Source organism: Leiobunum rupestre, chromosome 4 (assembly GCF_980474605.1).
Source record: "Leiobunum rupestre chromosome 4, qqLeiRupe1.1.hap1, whole genome shotgun sequence".
Taxonomy (NCBI): domain Eukaryota; kingdom Metazoa; phylum Arthropoda; class Arachnida; order Opiliones; family Sclerosomatidae; genus Leiobunum; species Leiobunum rupestre.
Genome location: NC_143387.1, coordinates 54854425 through 54876927, shown reverse-complemented (window position 1 = coordinate 54876927; position 22503 = coordinate 54854425). Strand labels below are relative to the sequence as shown.

General features: G+C 34.7%; 3 protein-coding genes across 5 annotated transcripts in view; 1 reads left to right on the top strand and 2 right to left on the bottom strand.

The window, feature by feature from the left end:
• The window catches only part of LOC149948333 (uncharacterized), a 104862-nt gene extending 85693 nt beyond the window's left edge, over positions 1-19169 (bottom strand). For 2 of the 3 annotated variants that reach the window (XM_090173311.1, XM_090173313.1), the window contains exons 1-2: positions 18843-19169; positions 18490-18615 (exon numbers count right to left, since the gene is read on the bottom strand). The gene's annotated coding sequence lies outside the window, so the exon portion shown is untranslated. The remainder of the gene's footprint in view (positions 1-18489; positions 18616-18842) is intronic. The other variant, XM_090173312.1, reaches the window with a different exon arrangement.
• A 730-nt stretch (positions 19170-19899) lies between these two features.
• cold (coiled) lies at positions 19900-21150 on the bottom strand. The gene is made up of 4 exons (XM_090171764.1): positions 20962-21150; positions 20562-20681; positions 20324-20502; positions 19900-20260 (listed from the first exon to the last, which is right to left on the bottom strand). The coding sequence occupies exons 1-4, from the start codon at positions 21029-21031 to the stop codon at positions 20177-20179; spliced, it is 453 nt and encodes a 150-aa protein (XP_090027890.1). The 5' UTR covers positions 21032-21150; the 3' UTR covers positions 19900-20176.
• Positions 20956-21941, top strand: LOC149948331 (E2F-associated phosphoprotein-like). Its single transcript, XM_090171763.1, has one exon. It carries the CDS (start codon positions 21183-21185, stop codon positions 21882-21884), a length of 702 nt encoding a protein of 233 aa, XP_090027889.1. The 5' UTR covers positions 20956-21182; the 3' UTR covers positions 21885-21941.
• The last annotated feature ends 562 nt before the right edge of the window (positions 21942-22503 follow it).

Sequence of the window (22503 nt, the reverse complement as noted above, 5' to 3'; positions counted from 1 at the left end):
ATCACGAAATTAACTTGAAACGCGTACTTTGGCGGGTTTCCGTTGATTTTTTAACAATAAGTTTCTGAAGTAAAAACCATTGTGAGGGTGAAATTAAATATAAGGTCATTTTAAAAATGGTTGCCACAAAATTTTGAGATTCAAATTCCCTGACCATTTTAAGAGGTTTTCCCTGACTTTTAACGGCCAAAATTTTTATTTTAAATTTTACTTCTATCAGAAGTTAATGATGGACTTATATTTCATCTTACATTTCAATACTAAGGTTATTGCAATGTTGAAAAAATTAGCCAAACTTTCAAGGAAATAAATGATAATCATAGAATTTGTCATAAATCTAGAGTAAAATTACCTTCAAAAAGTGTCAAGATAAAATTTAATTCCCTGACTTTTCCCTGAATTTTTACAAGTTCTTTAAATTCCCTGACCTTTCCCCGACTTTTAAGGCCCATTTTTAAATTCCCTGACGTGTGGAAACTGGCAACCCTGTTAAAGGCCGACTACATAGTTATTCAGTTTTCTCTGTCTTTCACTGGTAGTTGGCTGCTTGCATAGCACATGTGTCTTGCAGCGAGCTATCTTCCAGTGAAAGACAGAGGAAACCGAATAACTATGTAGTCTGCCTTTAAACTATTGCCAGTTTTTTTTCACAATCAAATTCCCTGACTTTTTCAGGTTTTCCCAGACCATCTCCTGAGATGTTCCCTAACTTATTTTGTGCCAAGATTTTGTATTTTTTAGCTATATTTTATTAAAAGTTTCCTATTTGTAACCGAAATTAAGTTCCCCGACATTTCCCTAAATTTTGAAATTACCTGACTTTTCCCTGATTTTTATACCCGTATTCAAATTCCCCGACTTTTCCAGGAAATCCAGGTTTTCCAGGTACCGTGGCAACCCTGTATTACGTCACAAAAATAAATTAAAAACGTTCAGCCGAGATATGGTACGTGTTTAATTTTTAAGGTCTAGCTGGTTACTTCCATCGAAAGAGATTATATACTTCTGGCTATACGCCGATGGGTGAAAACGTTAATCCTATAATGAAAATTGTAAGAGACAATCGAGGACCAGGATATTTATATTTAAGCCCGTCTTTCCTCTAGCCTATTGATAAATACGGCAAATTATCTTGAAAGGGAAAAAACGGCTGGCAGATTTGTACGGACTTCAGAGCGTTATTTAATTCAGCGCCTGTACGCGAGCGATATAATAATTAGGGTCTCGAGTCAACAACTGGCACGCCTGCATTTACTCCGCCGAAGAAGAATGTTAAGAAGGGGAATAATAATTTAGCGAATGAATAACCGAATAAGAACTCGTTAGATTTCGTGAGAGTTAAGGATATTTTTCCAAGTCACCCGAGTCAAAAAAAACTATTTAAGTGTGGCGGAAGCGACGAAATGGGTCTGAAGGGCCACGACCCAACTGCGCGATTAATTTAAATTACCCCAAAAAACATCTCAACGAAAGCAGTTTCTTCGGACTTTCTATTAGTCGTAATAAATTAAATTATCCTACCAAGAATGTGTGAGCAGTACCCTGCAGAAATGGCCATTTTTTATTTAAAAAAATCAAAACGATTTTTTATTTAAATCGGATTTTTATAATTTTTTTTATTTTAATTAAAATTTCAAAGTTTTATATAATTTAGTATCATAATTTTACCTAAAACAATTATATGTATAATGAATTTATTCAATTTAAGCTAATAATAATATAACAGTATTTACCTATTTTCGTACTTTCAAAACAGAATCCCCCACTGGCGTACCTCTGACTGTGCTAATAAGAGTTCGTGAACTCTTAAAAATCCGTACCTTTAACAGTACTAAGTACTCGAACTCGGTGTACAAGTCATCGGAGAGTGTCTTACCCCTCGGAATCCCCATCCACAGGGATAATCCAATGCAACATTTGGGGGAAGTACAAGAAAGATTATATTTAAAATTAAATTATAGCAATTGGCAAGGTTTTTTCTTTTTTAAAAATACTATATAAAAATTGATTTAAATCAAGTTGATTTAAATCAGCCAACCCTGGTACCTTGTTCGTTCAGTGATTCCGGGAAGATAAACCACGCCCCATCCATCTTTCAGAGTTGGCACTTTTTTTAATAAAAATTAAATTAATCGATTGTATTGAATTTATTGATTTTTATACAATTTATGGCTCTTTCAATGTATAATTAACGGATATTTTACTTTTATCAGTTAGGTAATCTTTATTTAAATGAAATATTAAATTTAATTACTATTTAATATATTAGTTTGCTCAAAATCCTATTAGGTATCACATTCCATAGAAAATATAATAAAGTAATAGTAACTAAAGCTACGACAAAGTTCTAAAATGTATCTCGAGGTACTAAACCTGGGGTCAATAAGTATTTCAAAAGACGAGGTTTAAGTCATAACAATACCGGAAATTAATCGGCATAAAGTATCCCGAGGGAAGTTGCTATTCCTCTGCTATATTTTCTATGACATATCCTATACGTTGTACTGGATAGTTATTATAAGATAGATTTACTTTGTATATATACGCTTATAAACAAATTAGTGTAATTGATCTTTGAACGAGCTTTCGAAAGAGTACACGCAAGCCTTATTTATCATCCCCCCTCCCCCTCGTGTAAATAGACCAACGCGCCCCTAGCGGGAGTTAACGGAACCATCAGCATCAAATGTAATAGCATTTGAGTGTGTATACTCGTTCGAAAGCCCGTAACGTACAGAATTCAATTATACTAACGATAGAGACATAGAGAATCAAAATAAAAAGAAATTCAAAGTTTTACTCGCCTTGCTGCCCAACAGTGCATTTATCCCTACAGCAAGCTCCAAAACTGATAACCAACCACATTCTAAAAAACATTAACGGCTACGAGAAACAAATTCGAAACCTCATTAAAACATATCACTTAACGCGATACCAAATTTGAACGATTTTTTCTTCCAAATTTTTTAATTGACGTTTTAAATTAATGAGACATCTTTGCGGTTCGTTAAATTCGGTGATTATTCAAACTCGAGAGCTTTTTTGTTCGAAATTTAATCTAGCGACCAATAGATGACTCTAGTTGAGCTAGAATCCAATGTCGTCTGGGTGAAAAGCCCGAAACTCTAGGCGAAGCTATTCTTCCAACTAAACATTGTGAAAAAGCAGTGCCTCTCGAGGTTCAAGAATTTCGCTGGCGAGTCAACGGCCCAAAATAGTTCGCCAAAGCCTATTTATCTAAGGGAGGCCGACTCCTAAATCAAAATATCCAGCGATCTTTCGCTACGTACTTTTTATCAAAAGAAAAATTAGTCGTAATTGAATTTGCTACAAGAAACACCCACATCTTCGTGGAGTTGCGTGTTGAAGATGACGTTTTTAAGAAAGGTTTCAATAATGAAACGGACAGGGTATCATTTTTTTTGTGTTTACTAGTACACTTGCCCTTCTAGAAAAGCATAGCTCGTGTGTAGAGGGCACAAATATTTTGTTATTAATACTAATTTTGTACAAAATTTCCGGATTGAATTTCACTGACTTTTTCAGGTTTTCCCTGACCAATTTTGTAGAATAAATGAATAGTTTGACAGGGTTACCACAGTTATTTCACATTCAAATTCCCTGACTTTTCCAGGTTTTCCCTGATCATCTCCGGAGATTTTCCCTGCCTTATTTTGTGCCAAAATTTTATTTTTAACGTATATAGTAAAAGTTTCACTAATTGAAATTAAATTCCCTGACATTTCCCGGATTTTGAGACAATTTCCTGACACAGGGTTGCCAGTTTTTTCAGAATCAAATTCCCTGACCTATATTGTACCAAGATTTTGTATTTTTAATCTGTATTTCAGTAAGTTTCCTATTTGCAACCGAAATTAAATTCCCTGATTTTTAGACTAATTTTTAAAATTCCCTGACTTTTCCCTGATTTTTATACCCATATTCAAATTCCCTGACTTTTCCAGGAATTCAGGGTACCGTGGCAACCCTGTTTATGTAAAAGAATTGAAATATTTTAAATTAGGAATTTTTTATTTTTAAACAATGACTCTTTTCTAGTAAAATTTCTTCTATCGATAATGAAATGTAAAATAAAATCAAATTTAAACAATATTAAATAGTGATTGAGTTTAATCTTAATTAAATTACTATTTAATATTGTTAAGTTTTGCTTTGTATTGCAACTGTATTAGAATTTTTTTTCTTACATTGAAATAGGATGTGATTGAAATCACTGATTTTTCTTCAAAAAAACTTAAAACTTCAACTTAAATAAAATTGAAACAAAAATAGGTTGAATCTGAAAACTAACTGATGGCGATTCGTGTTCCGAGGGGGGAATTAATTATTGCAAATTTATTTTAATTTTATTTCATATAACCGTTGCACTCAATTTAATTATTAAGGAGTGTATCAATAAAACATGCATAAAACCTTAAAAATTAATTTAAATCAATAAAAATTCTATTTCAATAATAAAATAAATAGATTTGAAAAAAATCAACAACATTGGATCCTTAAAAAATTAGCAATCCAACTTGTACTTTTACTGTTTTGGTAATATTTGTGATAAATAAAATACAGGGTGGTTTTTTTTGCTCGAAAAAGTGATTTTTTTCAAAAGCTATGTTTTACGTGCCGGGGGACACTTTCTACCAAAATTGCATCTAAATCGAAAAATATGTTCACGTTTTTTGAAAATTTAAATTTTAACAAATTTTTGACTTTCATAAAGTTACACTACTCTCCCAATTATTTTAGCTTGCCCAACTCGTCACTTTTTCAAGTCGTATTTTTTCAGTGTAAAAGACGTCTATTTTTTTTTACGCCAACGCTATTGGTACGTTTTCAGTGACGCTCTACAATTTTCTCATTGACAATTTTCTTATAGCACCTAGCGGTTAAAATTTAAATTTTCAAAAAACGTGGAAATATTTACGATTTAGATGCAATTTTGGTAGAAAGTGTCCCCCGGCACGTATAATGTACAGTACAAATTTCAACTTTCTAGAAAACATAGTTTTTGAAAAAAAATAACTTTTTCGAGCAAAAAAAAAAACACCCTGTATAATATTACCGCTCTAAAATAAACAATGTAAAATTTTCAACCAAGCTCGTTGTTTTTACAGAAACAAAAAGTGGCCTATTGATAACACTGGGGAGGTAAAAGGGAAACGTCGTTAGATGGCGCCCCTTCCGTTTATAGTAAAAGCCCTCTTAAAGTCTATATTGGATCACGAGTATCTCGACCTAATAAAAAGTGGGATTACGGGAACTGGTTTCGACTCCCTCCATTGTGTTGTACACGCGCTTCAACTTTCCTCGATTCATTCGGCCGCAAGACGGCTCTCGCGGAGAGCAGGTGAACCTGATCACGCGCTATTACACAACGCACGAGAGACCTAAGGGATCACGAATCGAAACTTCTTCCAAATTATTTAATAATAGCCTTTAACCGATCACGCGTCCTTGATTTCTACAAAATCCCCATTGTGCGCATTCAATAGTATTCATTGAATATTTTTGCTAAATTATACGTTTGGAGTGTATTTTTTCAAGAATGTATTTATTTATATTTAAAGGGAGCTTGAACTTACATATTTAAGCAGACGATTTTTAGATTTAGTTATTAATCCCTGTAAAATAGAATATCTACAGGTCCCTGTAAATAGAATATCTACAGGATTCATACAGATATTGGAAACTCGTCGATTTCCTTGATTTTTCCAGGTTCTCCCACAAATATTTCCCTGATTTTTCCAGGTTCTCCCACAAATATATCCCTGATTTTTCCAGGTTATCCCACGAATATTTCCCTGATTTTCAAGGTTCTCCGACATATATTTCACTGATATTTCCAGGTTATCCCACGAATGTTTCCCTGATATTTCCAGGTTCTCCCACGAATATTTCCCTGATTTTTCCAGGTTATCCCACGAATATTTCCCTGATTTTTCCAGGTTATCCCACGAATATTTCCCTGATTTTTCCAGGTTATCCCACGAATATTTCCCTGATTTTCAAGGTTCACCGACATATATTTCACTGATATTTCCAGGTTATCCCACGAATGTTTCCCTGATATTTCCAGGTTCTCCCACGAATATTTCCCCGATTTTTTCCGGGTGCTAGATAAAATAAAACTAAGATTTAGAGAGTAACTCATCATGATTGTCAATTAGTTCAATATTATAATATAAAAGAAGAAATAAAATAAAATCTTTAATAAGAAAAACTTAAAAGATGTAAATTTGTGTACATTGGGGCAAACTTTCCGAACCCTCATTTCAATGATGTTTAGATAACTAACGAGATACTGGGGGCGATTTGATTGACATTTAATGGGAGGAGCTTACTGTTAGAGCGTGAGGTGGATTGCCAGAAATGCTCAAAATAATCTTAACATAAATACTTCATTGATTTCATATACTTGATTTTTTATCGTCAAGAAAAAATCTTGAAATTTAAAGGGTTTTTTTTTCCTACAATATTTTCAGATTAAATTTCCCTTCCTTTTTCCCTGTCGATTATTGACCCAAGTAGTTAAGAACACCTTCCGAAAACATTCAAGATATATTTTAATTTCCTGGCTTTATTTTTAAACGAATTCTTAAAAGTAACTGACCTATAGCAAACCGGTTTATACTCTAATCGCATTATCATGGTTATATGCGAATCAGTTTCGTCTAGTACTTTCCAACGAGTACTTACAGCCTATATAAACAATAGGTTATATTATAGTTCCGGTTTATACCGCTAGGAGCGGGTCGATCTATAATTTCACAAAAGATCAGAATTGCGGGTTATAAACGCGGTCTTAGGAAAGTGTATTCAGCCATGAACAGGAAATGGCATTAAGTGGTTTAGGAAGACCGTACGAAGGCTAAATATACCTCGATTATAGTAGGTTATAAATATTTGAAGGAACTTGTCGAAAGGGCAGACACTAACGTCCTTCAAACATTGGGTAAGTACTTGAAAACACAATAAAATATCCCACAAGAATACGCTGATCCGTTTAACGGTAACGATATTCTTGGAAAATGAAACATATTTCCTCTATGGTAGTCTTAAAGGTCATCGGAGAAACAAAACGTCGTCTTGTTCAAGCAACGGATCAAAGACTTGAGAAATATCTTTCCCTAAAGAGCCACAGACTCATAAAGAGCTTTTAAGTTAGCAGAGGCCGAAGGAAGGAACACGCACTATTTTTATTTGTTGGCAAAAAAATAAATCTTCGCCGAGGAAAAGAAACCTTGAAATATACCAAAACTGGCTGTTTCGCGGGCCCACACCCAACGTTGCCAGCTCCTGAAATTTAAATTATCGTACCCGAGCCGAAAAATTATCGATTTCAGAAAAATATCGTACGCTTGAAAAATGGCGGTTATTTAGAAATTTGTGTGAAATACTATCGTTTAACTTGTTAAATAATTTTATTTAAATAAACCTTAATGTTCAACCGATTGAAAACGTATGTTTATATAAGTTTTAGTGGTTTTCAGTCAATTTTAAAACACTTTCGTACGCGTGAGCTGAATTATCGAAAAATGCGTACCAATTTTCCCCTGACCATTTTGGTACAATAAATGAAATGTAAAATCGCGCAAATATTTAATTAAGTATTTTTAGTACATCTTTCAAAAATTTATTTCCCCTGACAATTTGCAATCATTTTAAAATTTCCGACTTTTTCCTGACATTTAGGAGTCAACTATCAAATTCCCGGACTTTACCGAGTCATTTTCAAATTTCCGACTTTTCCCTGACATTTAGGAGTCAACTATCAAATTCCCGGACTTTACCGAGTCGTTTTCAAATTCCCCGACAATTTGGAAGTTATTTTCAAATTCCCCGACTTTTCACTTAGATTTTGGGAGTTATTTTCAAATTCCTCTACTTTTCCCTCAAATTCCCTGACATTTTGGAGCCATTCTCAAATTCCCCGACTTTTCCCGGACATTTTGGAGCTGTTCTCAACTTCCCCGACCTTTCCCGGACATTTTGGAGCCATTCTCAAATTCCCCGACTTATCCCTAACATTTTGGAGCCATTCTCAAATTCCCCGACTTTCCCCGGACATTTTTGAGCCATTCTCAAATTCCCTGACTTGGAACAATATTCAAATTCTGAGATTTTGTAGTCATTTTAAAATTCCCTGAAATGTTTGAGGAATTAAAATTTCCCAACTTTTCCAGATTGTGTACGAATCCTGTATATAGTACCACATTGAAAATATCGTACGTCGCAAAAATTAGCTCGGAGTTATCGACGCGTACGATAATTATCATACGTCTGGCAACGCTGCCCACACCTCCCACAACACGACTCGAGAATGGCCTCTTATATTTTTGCTGGCAAGCGACGTCTGACGATAAAAATGTGAAGTGTCATAAGCGTAAAAATCAAATACGCGCATTCTCCATCTACCGCGAGAACAGCATCCGGTTGTAAGGGTCTAACCTTTCGTATCAAGCGACAAGAGGTTACGAGTCCTAATCTGTCCCCGGCCTTTGATTCAATCGCGCCCAAAAGCCTGTTTTACTTATTCACGGGGGCCTCAAATGGTGTTGAAATTCGCGGGAACTTAAGTGGGTTACGAATTGTTTTTAACGGTTCTGATTAAAGATTCAAGTTCTAATTAAAACCAAATGCTATTTTATATAATTAACGCTCGAGTTCAATTATTTCCTGGCGTGGAGAATTAATATTAATTTGGCGTTAATTATTAAATTTAACGACTACATTTTATAAAATGAATAGTTCTTTTTATAAAATAACCTTGGCCATCTTGTTGAAATGTTGTCTCCCCGCTTCAAAGGTGGATCCGTTTTCTCTCCCACTAAAGAGTTTATGAACTCATTCTTAGGCATTGGCTGAACTAATCCAGGGCAACATCTCAACAAGTTGGGCAAGCGTAAAGACATTTTATAAAATCAACTATTGTAACGCGATTCTGGAGAAAAAATAGGGGTCATTTTGCGTATTAACAGAAGTGCATACCATTTAGCTTTATACATTTAATGGAAGCTGATTTGCTGCTAGTTTATAATATACTAGATCCCTATAATTTAGAATCGTACAAGGGCTGTGTTGACAGCGATTTTTCCCAAGACGTCGAAGTCGCCATCTGATGGCGAAAAAGTGAAGTATGAGCTTACCTATGAAATCCTGTTTCAACGTTAAGCCTAACGCCAGTTATCGCGAAGAGATAAACTTTAAATTACGAATATTTTCGACAATACTTGTTAACGGTAATAGTTAGTGTAGGGAGCTAACCTCGCGCGCTTCCGTCTCGTATCCATGGAGATAGCGGTTTCCGCTCTCGACGGAAGTTGAAACTAAAAAGATAGGGCAAAAAGTCACCGCCAAGAGTCACGTATACCGGTTCAGATTTTTTAAGGGATAAATCGCTATTAACGTTAAATCTATGGCGAATTCTAACTTATAGTATATTACAAGGTTACCACAGTTTTTTCACAATCAAATTCCCTGACTTTTCCAGGTTTTCCCTGACCAAATCCTGAGATTTTCCCTGACTTATTTTGTGCCAAGATTTTGTAGTTTTTAACCTATATTTTAGTAAAAGTTTCCTATTTGCAACCGAAATTAAATTCCCTGATTTTTAGACTCATATTCAAATTTCCTGACTTTTCCAGGAATTCCAGATACCGTGTCAACCATGTATTAACTTATGACATGAACCATATTTTTTCCCATGATATAGTTTTAGAAAGTTACGTATATTTTTCTTCCGAATCGTAGGTACACATTCCGAGACAGGGAGTTCGATACTTAAATCTCATATACTTCTGGTACTACATAAACCCCGCCCTTACGACATTCGAAAAGCCACGACGTTAAGTACTCAAACACAGTATTATAAATTCTATAAAACATGATCGTATTCAAATGAAAGACACTTATAATATCAAGGATAAAATACGCGAATAAGTAGATTAGTCCATTAAGAAAAGGGATAATATAGCTAAATCCTAAACAAATTTGAAGAAATTTAAAAACTTACTAATAACTCGTACCGATAGGTCTTCGAGAAAACAAAAAACTCGAATCTCGGATCAATTAGATCTTCGAGTAATAAACTAAATAAAAAAAATAATAAAAATAAATAAAATAGCCAGAAATTCCAACGGTAGACCATACCGTTGGAATTTCTGGCTATTTTATTTATTTTTAATTTAGTTTATTACTAGGGATGCACCAATATGGGTACAGCCGATATATCGGCCGATTTTATTGGCCTAGGATAGCCGATATTAACAAAGTTACCTATCACAATATTATGCTTTTTTGTTTACTCTAGTAACCACCTGTTAAAAAATGATATGATCTATGGCTTTTGGAGTCGAAAAACCACTTATGATTCCTGACCGTTTTGGACGCGAATAATTATTTCCTACAACAGCGATCAACTGGCCTTTTTAAAAGGAAATGTAAGGTTGTGGCAATAAATGTTTTCCATTAATTAGTTAGTTGAGTATCGCCTTTTTTTAAAGTTTTTCCTGAAAATATTTTTCTAATACCAGAAGTATCGGCTAATATCGGCCTCGCTTAAGTCGATATTGGCCGATACCGATATTTGTAAAATTAGCCGATATATCGGCCGATATATCGGTGCATCCCTATTTATTACTCGAAGATCTATTGGATCCGAGATTCGCGTTTTTTGTTTGCTCGAAGACCTATCGGTACAAGTTATTAGTAAGTTTTTAAATTTCTTCTAATTTGTTTAGGGTTTAGCTATATTATCCCTTTTAATTATGGACTAATCTACTTTTTCGCGTATTTTATCATCCTTCTCACAGTCCATAGGTGGTTTCTTCTAACTTAACTTATAATATCAAGGCTTAACCGTGAAAACACGGAGACTTTCCAAAATTATTCCACCTCCTCTACAGACAAATAAAAACAATATGAGCGAGCCAAATTTCTTCGCGTTCCATAACCTTTCGGCGAAGATTCCCAGTCTCTCGGTGAACTTCTGGAACAACATCGAAGCCAAGAGTGATTCAAGCCTTCTACACCGCTTTTTTACGTCAGAGAAAATTGTCAATCGTCCAAAAGTTTTGGAACGGAAACTTTTACGTAAGTAGCTAGACGATTCTTCGATCATAAAACGACTCAGCAAGTGCCTTCGTAAATAATTTAAACGTATTTCGATACGAAACTAAGGGTTCAGTCCATTTTCAGAACTTTAACGGTGGGAGGGTTCAAGGGAAAGATATTTCTATATGGCCAATAAATTCTTATCAACGTTTGCTGAAAACTTATACCATTTATGTCCAGAATCTCGTATAAAACTTTCGCACCAAACGGTATTATGAATGTCCCAAATATGTCTGTCAGACAGGGTTCGTACGAAATTTAGGGAATTAATTTCCCTGACTTTTACAGGTTTTCCCTTCAGGGTCAAATTTCTACTGACCATTTTGGTACCATAAATAAAATATTTAATATGGATATTTATATGTATTTTTGAGGTTAACGGTAATAGTTAGTGTAGGGAGCTGTTGGCTCGCGTGGCATGCAGGGCTTGCCACCACCCTCCTACGCATTGTAACCCGGCCACCTGAATTAATGGCTTCAAAAGTCGCTTGATGACTTAGGCCTAAGGTGGTGCCTTGGGTATTAGCCTAGCTGATTATTAATACATCTTTCAAAAATTTATTTGCCTGTTTGTTTTGGGGTAGTTTTTATAATCCCTGATATTTTGGTGTCATTTTTAAATTTCTTGACTTTTTCGAGCCATTTTTAAATTTCCTGACACTTTGGAGCCATTGTTAAATTTCCAACTTTTTTCCTTTTATTTAGTTCATATTCCCTTTAAGAAGTTCATAAATATTCCGAATTTGACAAAACTGAACTTCGTAGAGTTACTATTTGAAAAGTATAAATAGCAATTGCATATATTACTTCAACCAGAAAAAATTAAGTCAAATCTTTCTTCTAGGTAGCTTTTCTTAAGTATCTAGTGCGTGACTCAAATCGTCAAAGATCCATCTTAGAAAGAAAAAATGAATTCGAAGATCAATGGATTTGAAACCAACTCTCGTCCTCAATCGAAAACAAAAAATGAACACCGAAAAGTCGTTGAAACGCGATGTCCTCTTTGACGCGGACCCGTTAGCTAAGCGTTACCTCCATATTTACTCGATCTCAAACAAGCGTGAAAATACAAACCAAAATACAAGACAAACCACCAACTTTTTAGAGGGGTATTAGTTGCAAAAACTAACGGGGAAAAAATATTTAGTGGCAGGAAATACGCCACTATTATTACCCTCTACTTTGACCGTGAAAATATATCACACTTTTCCCCCAAAAAAATACATTTGGCATAATTTTTTTTAACATTTCGTTCTAAATAAATAAATTGGTTGATATTGAAATTATTATCAAGTGTCATACAAAAAAATTTCGTCCAAAATTCGTTACTTTTTCCGGTTATGTCTGAAATATTTTGGCAATTGTCCAGACATTTTTTGGTAATATTCTGGGCCTTTTTTTTAATTAGACATCGTATTAATTTCTAGCTAAATTTGCTAGGGAAAATACTTGGCTATGATTAAAAGGGACGACTTTTACGAAATTATTTAAATCCCTAACTTTTAAAGATCCCAGACACGGTTAATATACATTATTTTTTCGCGATTTTCTCTGGTAAATTTAAATTATTCAGATAGAAGTCTAATAAATCGATTTAACCCTAAGTTTTTTATGGATTTTAATTGATTTTTAAACGAGTTATGCTTATTTTTTTGACAAATTGATCAATAATAAATCGATTTTTTTATTTTAATGAATTTTTTTATTTTAATGAATTTTATACAATTAACGGCTTGTTAACAGATATTTTACTTTTAAGAGTTAGCTAATCTTGAATTAAATTAAATCTTAATTAAATTTAATTACTACTTAATATTCTAGTTTGCTCAGATATTGTATTTTAATTTTTTAAGCACCAATTTTTAGCCAATTTTTATTCCCCCGTTGAAATACATTGTGTGATTTAAATCAACGATTAAAAAAACACTTTATTTAGATCTTGATTTTAATCAATTTCATTTAAATCAGCCAACCCTAAATTAATCAACGATTTTTTTAATATTTGATTTAAACGCGATTTAAATTTGATAACTCTGTTTGTATAGGGAGCTAACATTTCTACGTCACACGACGCCACCCACGCTTTTTCCAATTGAAATAAAATTCTACCCAACATGGCGGCCACAGCCAAAGCACTGAGAAAGTAGATCGCCTATTTGATAAAACGCGTAAGACTACTTATAGGCCAACCCCTAAAAATAAGGTTTAATAATGTCAAAACACGAAACGAGGGGGCGCATTGAACCTAAAAAAGTGTAAGGTCAAGAATTCACTTTCACAATCGACATTCCTAAAATGGTTTTGTCAATGGCACTTCTTGTATTGTTTTTTTAAATCAAATCTATAGCCGCGTCAACTACTTTCGAAGCGGGGATTCGAACTACCATACACGGAATCGCCATAGCCTTAGTTTAGACCACATCTGGCAAATGGGGGAAAAAACAAAAGCCTTGAGTTGAAAAAAAAATGAAAATTTAATTCTTTTTCAAATAAAAGGGATTATTTTCAGCACCTAAATTCCAAGATTGAGCGTGTGTTCGAAAGCAAATGTGGTATTTGGGATAAAAATAATCAGAGGTTGAATACGAAGAAGAGATGAAGCCATTGATAAAGTATTTCACATCTACGTTTCGGTAGGTGTCTGAAACAACCGAGGGGCTAACCACTCTTAGAAAGTCTGTACACCGGACTACGCTTAGATTACCACTGCCAAAGGCAGGGATTTCAAAGATTACGCGTAGTCCCATTAGTACAGTCAAAGGTACGGCTCTGTACACCGATTACGCGGAGTGATCAGCCCCTCGGAAACAACAAGGCTTAGTGACGAGTTCAGAAGCCTTTCAAGAGACAAAATATAATCAGACCATTTTGCTAATGTCAACTGCTCAACTAATATAGGCCAAATATACTTTGTAAATAAACTCTTAATGCGTAACATCATAAGTAGATAATAAATCTTAATAGAGTAGCATCATAAGTAGATAATAAATCTTAATAGAGTAGCATCATAAGTAGATAATATATAATAATAGAGTAGCATCATAAGTAGATAATATATATTAATAGAGTAGCATTGTAAGTAAACGTATCTTAATAGAGTAGATCATAAGTAGATAATATATAATAATAGAGTAGCATCATAAGTAGATAATATATATTAATAGAGTAGCATTGTAAGTAAATGTATCTTAATAGAGTAGATCATAAGTAGATAATATATAATAATAGAGTAGCATTGTAAGTGAATATATCTTAATAGAGTAGCAAAATAAGTAGATAATATATCTTCGGTTTCCCCTTCCATAAAAACTTGTTGAGGTTAACGGTAATAGTTAGTGTAGCATCATAAGTAGATAATAAATCTTAATAGAGTAGCATCATAAGTAATATAATACCTCTAAGTATGACACTTGTAGCCTTACTCATGGATTTTTTACTAAATCCTTTCTTCACCAAAAATTAATCAGTAAAACAACTATCAACTCTGTAACCCTGAACCTTCTTTTTTGATTTGAATTTTTCTATTGGTCATCCAAAAAGAGTCCAATCCATAAAAATTTCGTCTGTTGCGTAACCATAGTGCGGTTAAATACGCATTAAGGCTAAAAATGGCGGTATTCAAAATCGCGCGCCAAATTCCCGGAATATCATGTTTACGGAAGTTGGGTTTGTCGTCACGGTGAAGAAATTATGTAGCAAAGGAACTTTCCTAATGTCATACTTAGTGAAATTATGTTACTTATGATAGCATTCATATCCCTATACTGCTAATTTATTCACTCGAACATGTATTTTAACAGTTTGTAATTGGACTTAGTTCGTAAGATCAGAAGTAGATAATTTACCTCTTAATAGAGTAGTATACTGCTTACGTTATTCGCCTGAAACGTGGAAAATCAGCCGAGCCTTGCGAAGGTACCAGAAGACTTTCCGCAAGAAAAAATAGGGCGGCCGAAATACATTATATAGTGAATTTTTAAAACTATTATACATAAGTACATATCTCTAAGCAGCGTAATTTTTACATTTAACATCGCTCGGAGAAGTTTTACCATGAGGTTCCTGCGGGGAAATTAACAGCCATTGGAGATTTATTAGGTCTTATCAGGGCCGGATAAAGACTTTAAGGGGCCCTAGGCCCAAGTTAATTTTTGCGCCCCCTTCCTCAATTTATAATTGAGAAATCGAAGGAAAATTCATTTTGCTGCCAGATTTAGTATGTCGTCAGGGGCCAGACGGCAGTCCGCAGTCCGTCAGAGAATGTGATAACGTTTTTGGTTCATAGGGGCTTACGCATTTACTAAAATTACCCCGGAAAATATTTTGTGAAAAGCAAATGATTAAATTTTTGTACTTTTATTTTTTTCGAACCCTCTTGGTGCCCCTTGTAGGCTTGGTGCCCTAGGCCCAGGCCTATTCGGCCTATTGGTTAATCCAGCCCTGGGTCTTATCAGAAGTTTATCTTAAACGAGACCTATTTTTTAATCGACCACACCTAGAACAATTTGAACTTTTAAGTACCAATCGAGATCATTGGTTCCAAAAATTAAGCCATTTTTTTACTCTAACCCTTAATGCCCCGAAGCCCAAATTAACCTGTTAATGACCAAGAACAAGAAAGATAGCCTATGTTGATAATAACATAACCTCCGGCATCCAAACGACTTGAAAATAACAATACAGTAGCGGTTAACTTAAAAGGTACGAGTCAAGAATAATAATAAAAAACGCGGTATAATCTTACTTCCATCTGATACGATTGGAAAGGAACTTCGCTTATCTATCCGAGATTAAAAGACGCCACTCCAATGCCCGACTGAAACAATACTATACAATTTATCTAACCGAAACCTGCTAAAGAAAATTACCAAATCTAGGCTAGGAGAAATTCTGGCGCGCGACAAAAACACCTGCACCGTCGTACGAACCGATACGGAGAAATATTTCCTACGTTTACCATTTTATACAATATCATTCTAAGCGCACTTATATTTTTTTGAATGTCTACGTATTTATACTTTTTACATAGTCGTTTTTCGCGGATGACAATATAGCAGCCACAGTAGTGGGAGACGTAAGATAACGACCCTTATTTAAAATTTATATCGGCAACATTCAGCAAAATATTTAATTGAATACGTACAAGCGACCTTCGACTATGGCAGATATTTACAGGAAATGACATAGGTCGCTTTCGACCAAAAATGACGTTTATCAGAAGCTTATAATATATTTCCTACGAGAGAAGTTTACATTGAAAAAAGAAGGTGTACCCACCGGCTCGATGCGGTTTTCAAATGATGAGCGAATTTCCAAGTAAATAGCGGATGAATACGCCCCATTACGGTCGAAAATAACCCACTTGTATTATAAATTGCCAGGCATAGTGATATTTACTTAATTTGCAGTCACTTTTTAAGATATATTCCTGCTTTGGAATAAACAACCCATTTCAATATTAGATAAATGAAAATACAATTCAGAAATTAATCTTTATTAATCAATATGAAAGACCAAATTATTTAACAGAAACAGACAAAAATTCCTTTCCACGTATTTTCACAGAAAACTGGGGATTAGAATAAATCGGTAATAATTGTACATTAGCGTGCCATTTAAATAACGACCACTACCTCAGAAAAGGTACGTCTCCCCAACTTCCTCATCGTCCAAGGTCACCAAAAGTCGTTACCGGTAGAGAGAGAAAATCAAAACGTACCTATTCCCACATGGCGTTATTTCCGCCTTTTCCAGGGACATTTATTTAACGGGACCGTACCGGTATACTCCGTATCGCGACCCTCCACCCCAAAACTTAAAGTTCGCGTTAATTTGAAATGGCACGGGGAAAACATTTTCACAACTTGGGATGTCCCCGATAGAATTTACGCGTCCTCAGCGGCCCCCCAAATCGAAAGTGAAAGCCGGTGTTGTTTCTCGCAAAACTTCCAATTACGGGACTAGCAACGCGTTAAAAGGGATAGATGCACGGAGGCCGAGTCCTAACCGTCTTTTCAGGTTCATACTCGCTAATAGCCGTTATTACTTTAAGTGCATTCGCGGGCTTGTCAGCCAGCCTTTACCTAACCATCGATTCAACGCGGATGTTTCGTAACCTTCGCTTTTGTTTCAAAAATACGGCCAAACCCAGTAGCGTAGATAGAGCGAAGTTCGTCGTAATTCTCCCCAAAAAAGTGCGGATATGAAAATATGTCTCTTTTGCTTGGCGCGAAAATGGATTTCTGTTTTTGATCGTCGTCTATTTATAGAGACGCGGTATGGAACGTTATACATCGTTAGACTTTAGGCTTACTTTTAGACTGAACTTTAGTTGGTACCAAGAAGACTTTAAAAAGGTAACTAAGAATATGCGAAAATAGCCTTATCCCCTGGTACAGCCCTCGCATACTACGCGTACGTGGCGAAAGCTCTTCTACATTTTAGTCACAAAACGTAAACATAGACGGATATAGTCTAGGTGAAAGAGTGTCACGTAAAACCAAAAGCAGACGAACTTTCCCTACCAAGTCTGAGAATCTTTGCAGTTCCATAAAAATACACCTTATTTCCTCGAAAGTGTATTACAAAGATGTAAATGACAATATTTAATCAGTTCATTAAACTCGAGTGCATCTTTGATGACATTTATTCTCTATTGGGGTGAATCTTGAAAAATACAAAAGCTAGTTTCTATTTTGGACGGAAAAGCAATTCACGAAATATTCAAATGATAATGATAATAAATAAAACTCTTCCCATTGTTCGTCGTTCCCACCTCCTTCTCTCTCTTAAAATGGGCCATGAAAATAAATTAAGTAAAATAATGGGATATGACGCGAAGATACGTCTATGGTTTATATCGAAAAAAATACATTTTCCTCAGTTCTTTAACCTTGGATTGTCTCTACAGAGTCGCGGGCTCATTTTGTCTGAGGAAGGGAAACAAGAACGCCATCTAGCGTGGCTTAACAAAACTTCGAAACACGCCGAGTTCCCATAAGGCAAGCCCTCCTCAAAAAACGCCGAAGTTAGCGAAATGAAAGTTATTTATGTCGAAAGCGAGCAATCCCCTCCACTGTTTCACTCTTTCTTTACTTTGGCACATGTCACGTGATTGACACACAAGTTGAAAAGCCTAAACCCACCCCGCACACCAGGTCCTTCCAGGTCCTTCGAGCATTTACTGTTGATTTACATCTAAAAACGAACCAGTCTACTATAGCGTATATTTAGGTAGTAGGTCACATTACGTCAGGTTGCGAAGCCAAATTTTCAAGGCTAAAACTTACGGATTGTATATTATGGAGCGGGGGAAAAAGTACTGAAACTGATAATCAAAATAAATAATCAAAAAAGACATACCTTTCAATGCAAAATCTCCTGTAAAATCCCCCAGCAGTCTCAAATTCCCTTGACAATTGAAGATTTCGATGTGTTGACGACACATAAGAGTCAGAACTTCGGATATCCAAAATACATCATTCGTTTCTGTAGTGTGACATGATTAATATAAATTTAATTACTTAATATGAACCATTACCATGAATCTACTCCATTACTCAATATGGAAAAATAATAGTAACCATAAAAAATGATAAAAGACACCAGTTACCCCTAAAATTTCCCTCATTTCATGAACAAATGAAATATACCTTATTTGGAGTTCACGAAACCGGTATGCTTACAAAAAGATGATAATACAGACAATTTCTTACCTTTGATTGTGAAAGAAGGTTCTTAATATTGTGTTGTAATCCTTGACATTGAGTGTTCCGCTAAGTTCTACCGACACGCACACAGGCTCCGTATTTCGATCACTATTACTTTTACTGTATTTATTTCACTATGGAAAGACACTGCCGTGATAATAGCCTACGAATAAAGAATATATCAGGCCATAGTCTTCAGAAAAAAAGGCAACTTCTGCAGCAACAGACCAAACAGCTGCCTAACCGGAAAGCCGTTGGAGACTTTTCCGCTGATTTTTCCCCTCTCTTTCTCGACTGTTGGGCCAAAAACACGAGGGTCTATTTCCAGACCGATTTTCTCCCGCCGAGAAAAATAAGCCGAAACTTCCGCTATGATATCTTCCCCCCTCCCTCACCCAAAAACCGAAATATGTTAACGATCGCGACACAGTCGCCATCTAAGATTTTGTAACGAAACTAAAGGTTAAAAGAAAATTACCGATTCTTATTATTCTAAGAATGTTAGCAAAGTAAATAAACCTCTGGAGGAAATTATTATATTTTTTGTTTGTACCTATCTTAGCCTGTATTTTCAATAAAAATTAATAAATAATCCTATTAGAAACTGAATAAATTCACGTGACACCAGAAGTAAATGAACCAAAGTTATAGAAATAGCGCTAAGAATCGGAAGGAGTTTTCATATGAAAATGATGAGAAAATCGAGTCAAATAAAAGCTAATTTCCATCTCTGTCTTTGGACGAGAAAAATTGCACTTGGGAATTGTGGTTATAGCTATTTCTATGTATAAAAAATGGTTTCATAAAAACAAAAACGTTTTTTTTTGCCTAGCAATGGGTAAAATTTCCAATTAGAGGTCAAATGTAACTTCATAAGGAAAACGCCTCCCACATGGGGAGTATAGCAGTCTGATAACTTTGGTTCATTTACTTCTGGCGACACTTAATAAAGGTTAAAATTTAAACTAATTTCTGCTTTGTTTGAGAAAATGTTTTTAAGTCATGGTAAAAATATTATAAAATGGTATATTTAATTACACCTTTATAAACATGTAGAAAAAATACATCTATATTAATGTAAATGGACGGAATTGCATTTTACAAAACTAACAATAAGTGATATGACCACATGAAAATGAGAGGCCAAAATATAGGTAAAAATAAGATCGATGAATACAAAATCAAAAAGAGATTCTTTGCTGAGAAAATTAGTTTGAGAGAACAGTTGAAAATTAATGTTAATGTACATGATGTAATATTACTTCAAATCATAAATATAAAAATTCATTCTAGATCTCTCTTTCCTTGATTAAAATATTTGTTAGTGAATATATGTATGATTATGTAAATATCCTAAACAAAAATGGTGATAAAATAACGAATATGAATGACATGAAACTTGACTTGATGGAATTCCCTCCCAGCTAGAAATACAATAAAAATCATTTTAGCTTATTTTAAATGTTTCGCAATAACGTAATTCATACCGTGACAAAGTAATTGCATCTATCACCAAAGCAACATTCTGCGCATTCCCAATCATTGTACCATATTCGGTCACATCGCTTTGTGGTATTTCTAATAGTGTCATCGCATTTTTCTTTATTGGCGCATGATTTTGTGATATAGAATTGTTTTTCACCGGTTGGTGCCCAATATGGTGTACCTATTTATGTTAACTGTAGTAATTATAATTTTTTATTTTAATTTAAATGTCCAACTTACTTCCCCATCGTATTTCAGAGAGACACCTATCATCCATAACGTCACATGTCGTGATAGTTTTAACACATTTGTCAAGATTGTTCTCTTGATCATTACAAACGTAACATTCCAACCCGCAACCTTCAAAAATTTATAATGTAGTAAAACCAAGCCAGTATTGCAGTTGTAGAACTATACATAAGGAATTGGACATTAGAAAGTTAAATTTATCTCCCTCATAGCTCCCAAATCAAAAATTAATTTAAATTAGGTTTATTACAAATTTTTCCGAAATTTTGGTTTTGGCACACAGGGACAGAGAAGGGGCCTATCATGGGCGGTGGTCACAGCGACACAAAACCTTTACTTTCAAAAAGGATATATTTATGTAAAAGTTTAATAAAAGTTTCATAATACTTACATAGTGGTATTAATAGTAATAATAATATACATTTTACGTAAACTATAATAAATTTAATATTGTAAAACATTTTTACCACCACGGGTGGCTTTCCATCGGCTAAGGCTTAACACCACCGAATTCTTTAAATTTATTACCAACTAGCGCCATCTGAAGTTCGTGTTCAATAAATTCATGACGACGTGAACTTCGTGAAGTCAGAGGTGAAGTCTGGATTCTGGATGAACATCATAATGCAAGCCCACGAAAACAATTCTCTGGTCCAAAGGAAAAATGAAGTTATTAAATTTGAAAATCAACGTGAAATTGACGAGTATATTTTCACAAAAGAATGGAAACGGTTAAATTTGGAAAATAATGAAGACAGCTCCGACGATGAATTTGAAAATGAAATGAATGCGGAGCTTGATAACAAAATAGACGATCTATATGGTGAACCTCCCAATGCCATCAAATGTAACACCGAAGCCGAACTTCTCGCCAGAGCCCAAGAACTTGAAAATGATGAGCTACTCTATGATCCGGATGAAGATGACGAAGACGAAAAATGGATCAATGAAAACATGAGACCATATGCAGCACCTAAAATACCTGGACAAAAACAGAAACCCAGTGAAAACAGTGATGCAATTTTAAACTGCCCAGCCTGTCTCTCTCTTCTTAGCTTAGACTGCCAAAGACACGAACTGTATGCAACCCAATATAGAGCCATGTTTGTTCAAAATTGTATCATTGACTATAATGACAAAAAGGCCTACAAGGAGAAGAAAGCTTCGAAGAGACGATTAAATAATGAAAATTCAACATTGGGTTCATCTAAAGAATACTTTGGAGTTAAGTGCGAAATATGCAGTACTGAAGTTGCTGTTTACGAAGTAGAGGAAGAACTTTATCATTTTCATAATGTTTTATCTAGTTATTAAAACAATGTAACTTTAATCTGTACAGCATGTAAATAAAATAACTTTTCCAACTTATAATGGTAATAATGTCAGATACGTAAGTTTTTGGCAGTGACACTCTCCAAAATTATTAAATAATTTTTATTTACGTAAAATCTCATTGAATATAAAAAAATAAGGTTTCCTTTCATAACTGCAGTTCAATTTCACAGATGTCGCCACGGTGCTCATTTCACAAAAAATGCATTTGAACACATTAGATCCACTGCAGTGCGAGTAGCAGTGGATCTAAGTTGGCCGTGCCTGATTTGAAGCGGGTTTCTTAAAATTTAATCTGTGCGTTCCAAAAAAATGGCCGACTCAGATATTACCAAATTTGAAGAGACAATTTTCTTGTCATTGCAAGGAAAAAAAACCGCTTACGACAAGGAAATTAAAAAAATAAAGTTACTTGAAAACCAAGAAGCTTATTTGAAACGAGAACTGAAATCAGCTAAAGAGCGCAGAGACCAATATTACTTAGAAGCAAAACTGAAACGCTCCATTACCAAAGAAAAGACACAATTTATTGAATGTCTTGATTCTTCTAATAACTTATTGATGGAACAAGCGGGCTATTTAAACATGAAACTTGATCAAG

Coding starts and splice junctions, on each gene's coding strand:
- cold (XM_090171764.1), bottom strand. CDS start 21,031: ATGTTTTACAATATTAAATTTATTATAGTTTACGTAAAATGTATATTA. Junction 20,503..20,561: donor CTCTGAAATACGATGGGGAA/GTAAGTTGGACA, acceptor TAACATAAATAG/GTACACCATATTGGGCACCA. Junction 20,261..20,323: donor GATGCAATTACTTTGTCACG/GTATGAATTACG, acceptor TTGTATTTCTAG/CTGGGAGGGAATTCCATCAA.
- LOC149948331 (XM_090171763.1), top strand. CDS start 21,183: ATGAACATCATAATGCAAGCCCACGAAAACAATTCTCTGGTCCAAAGG.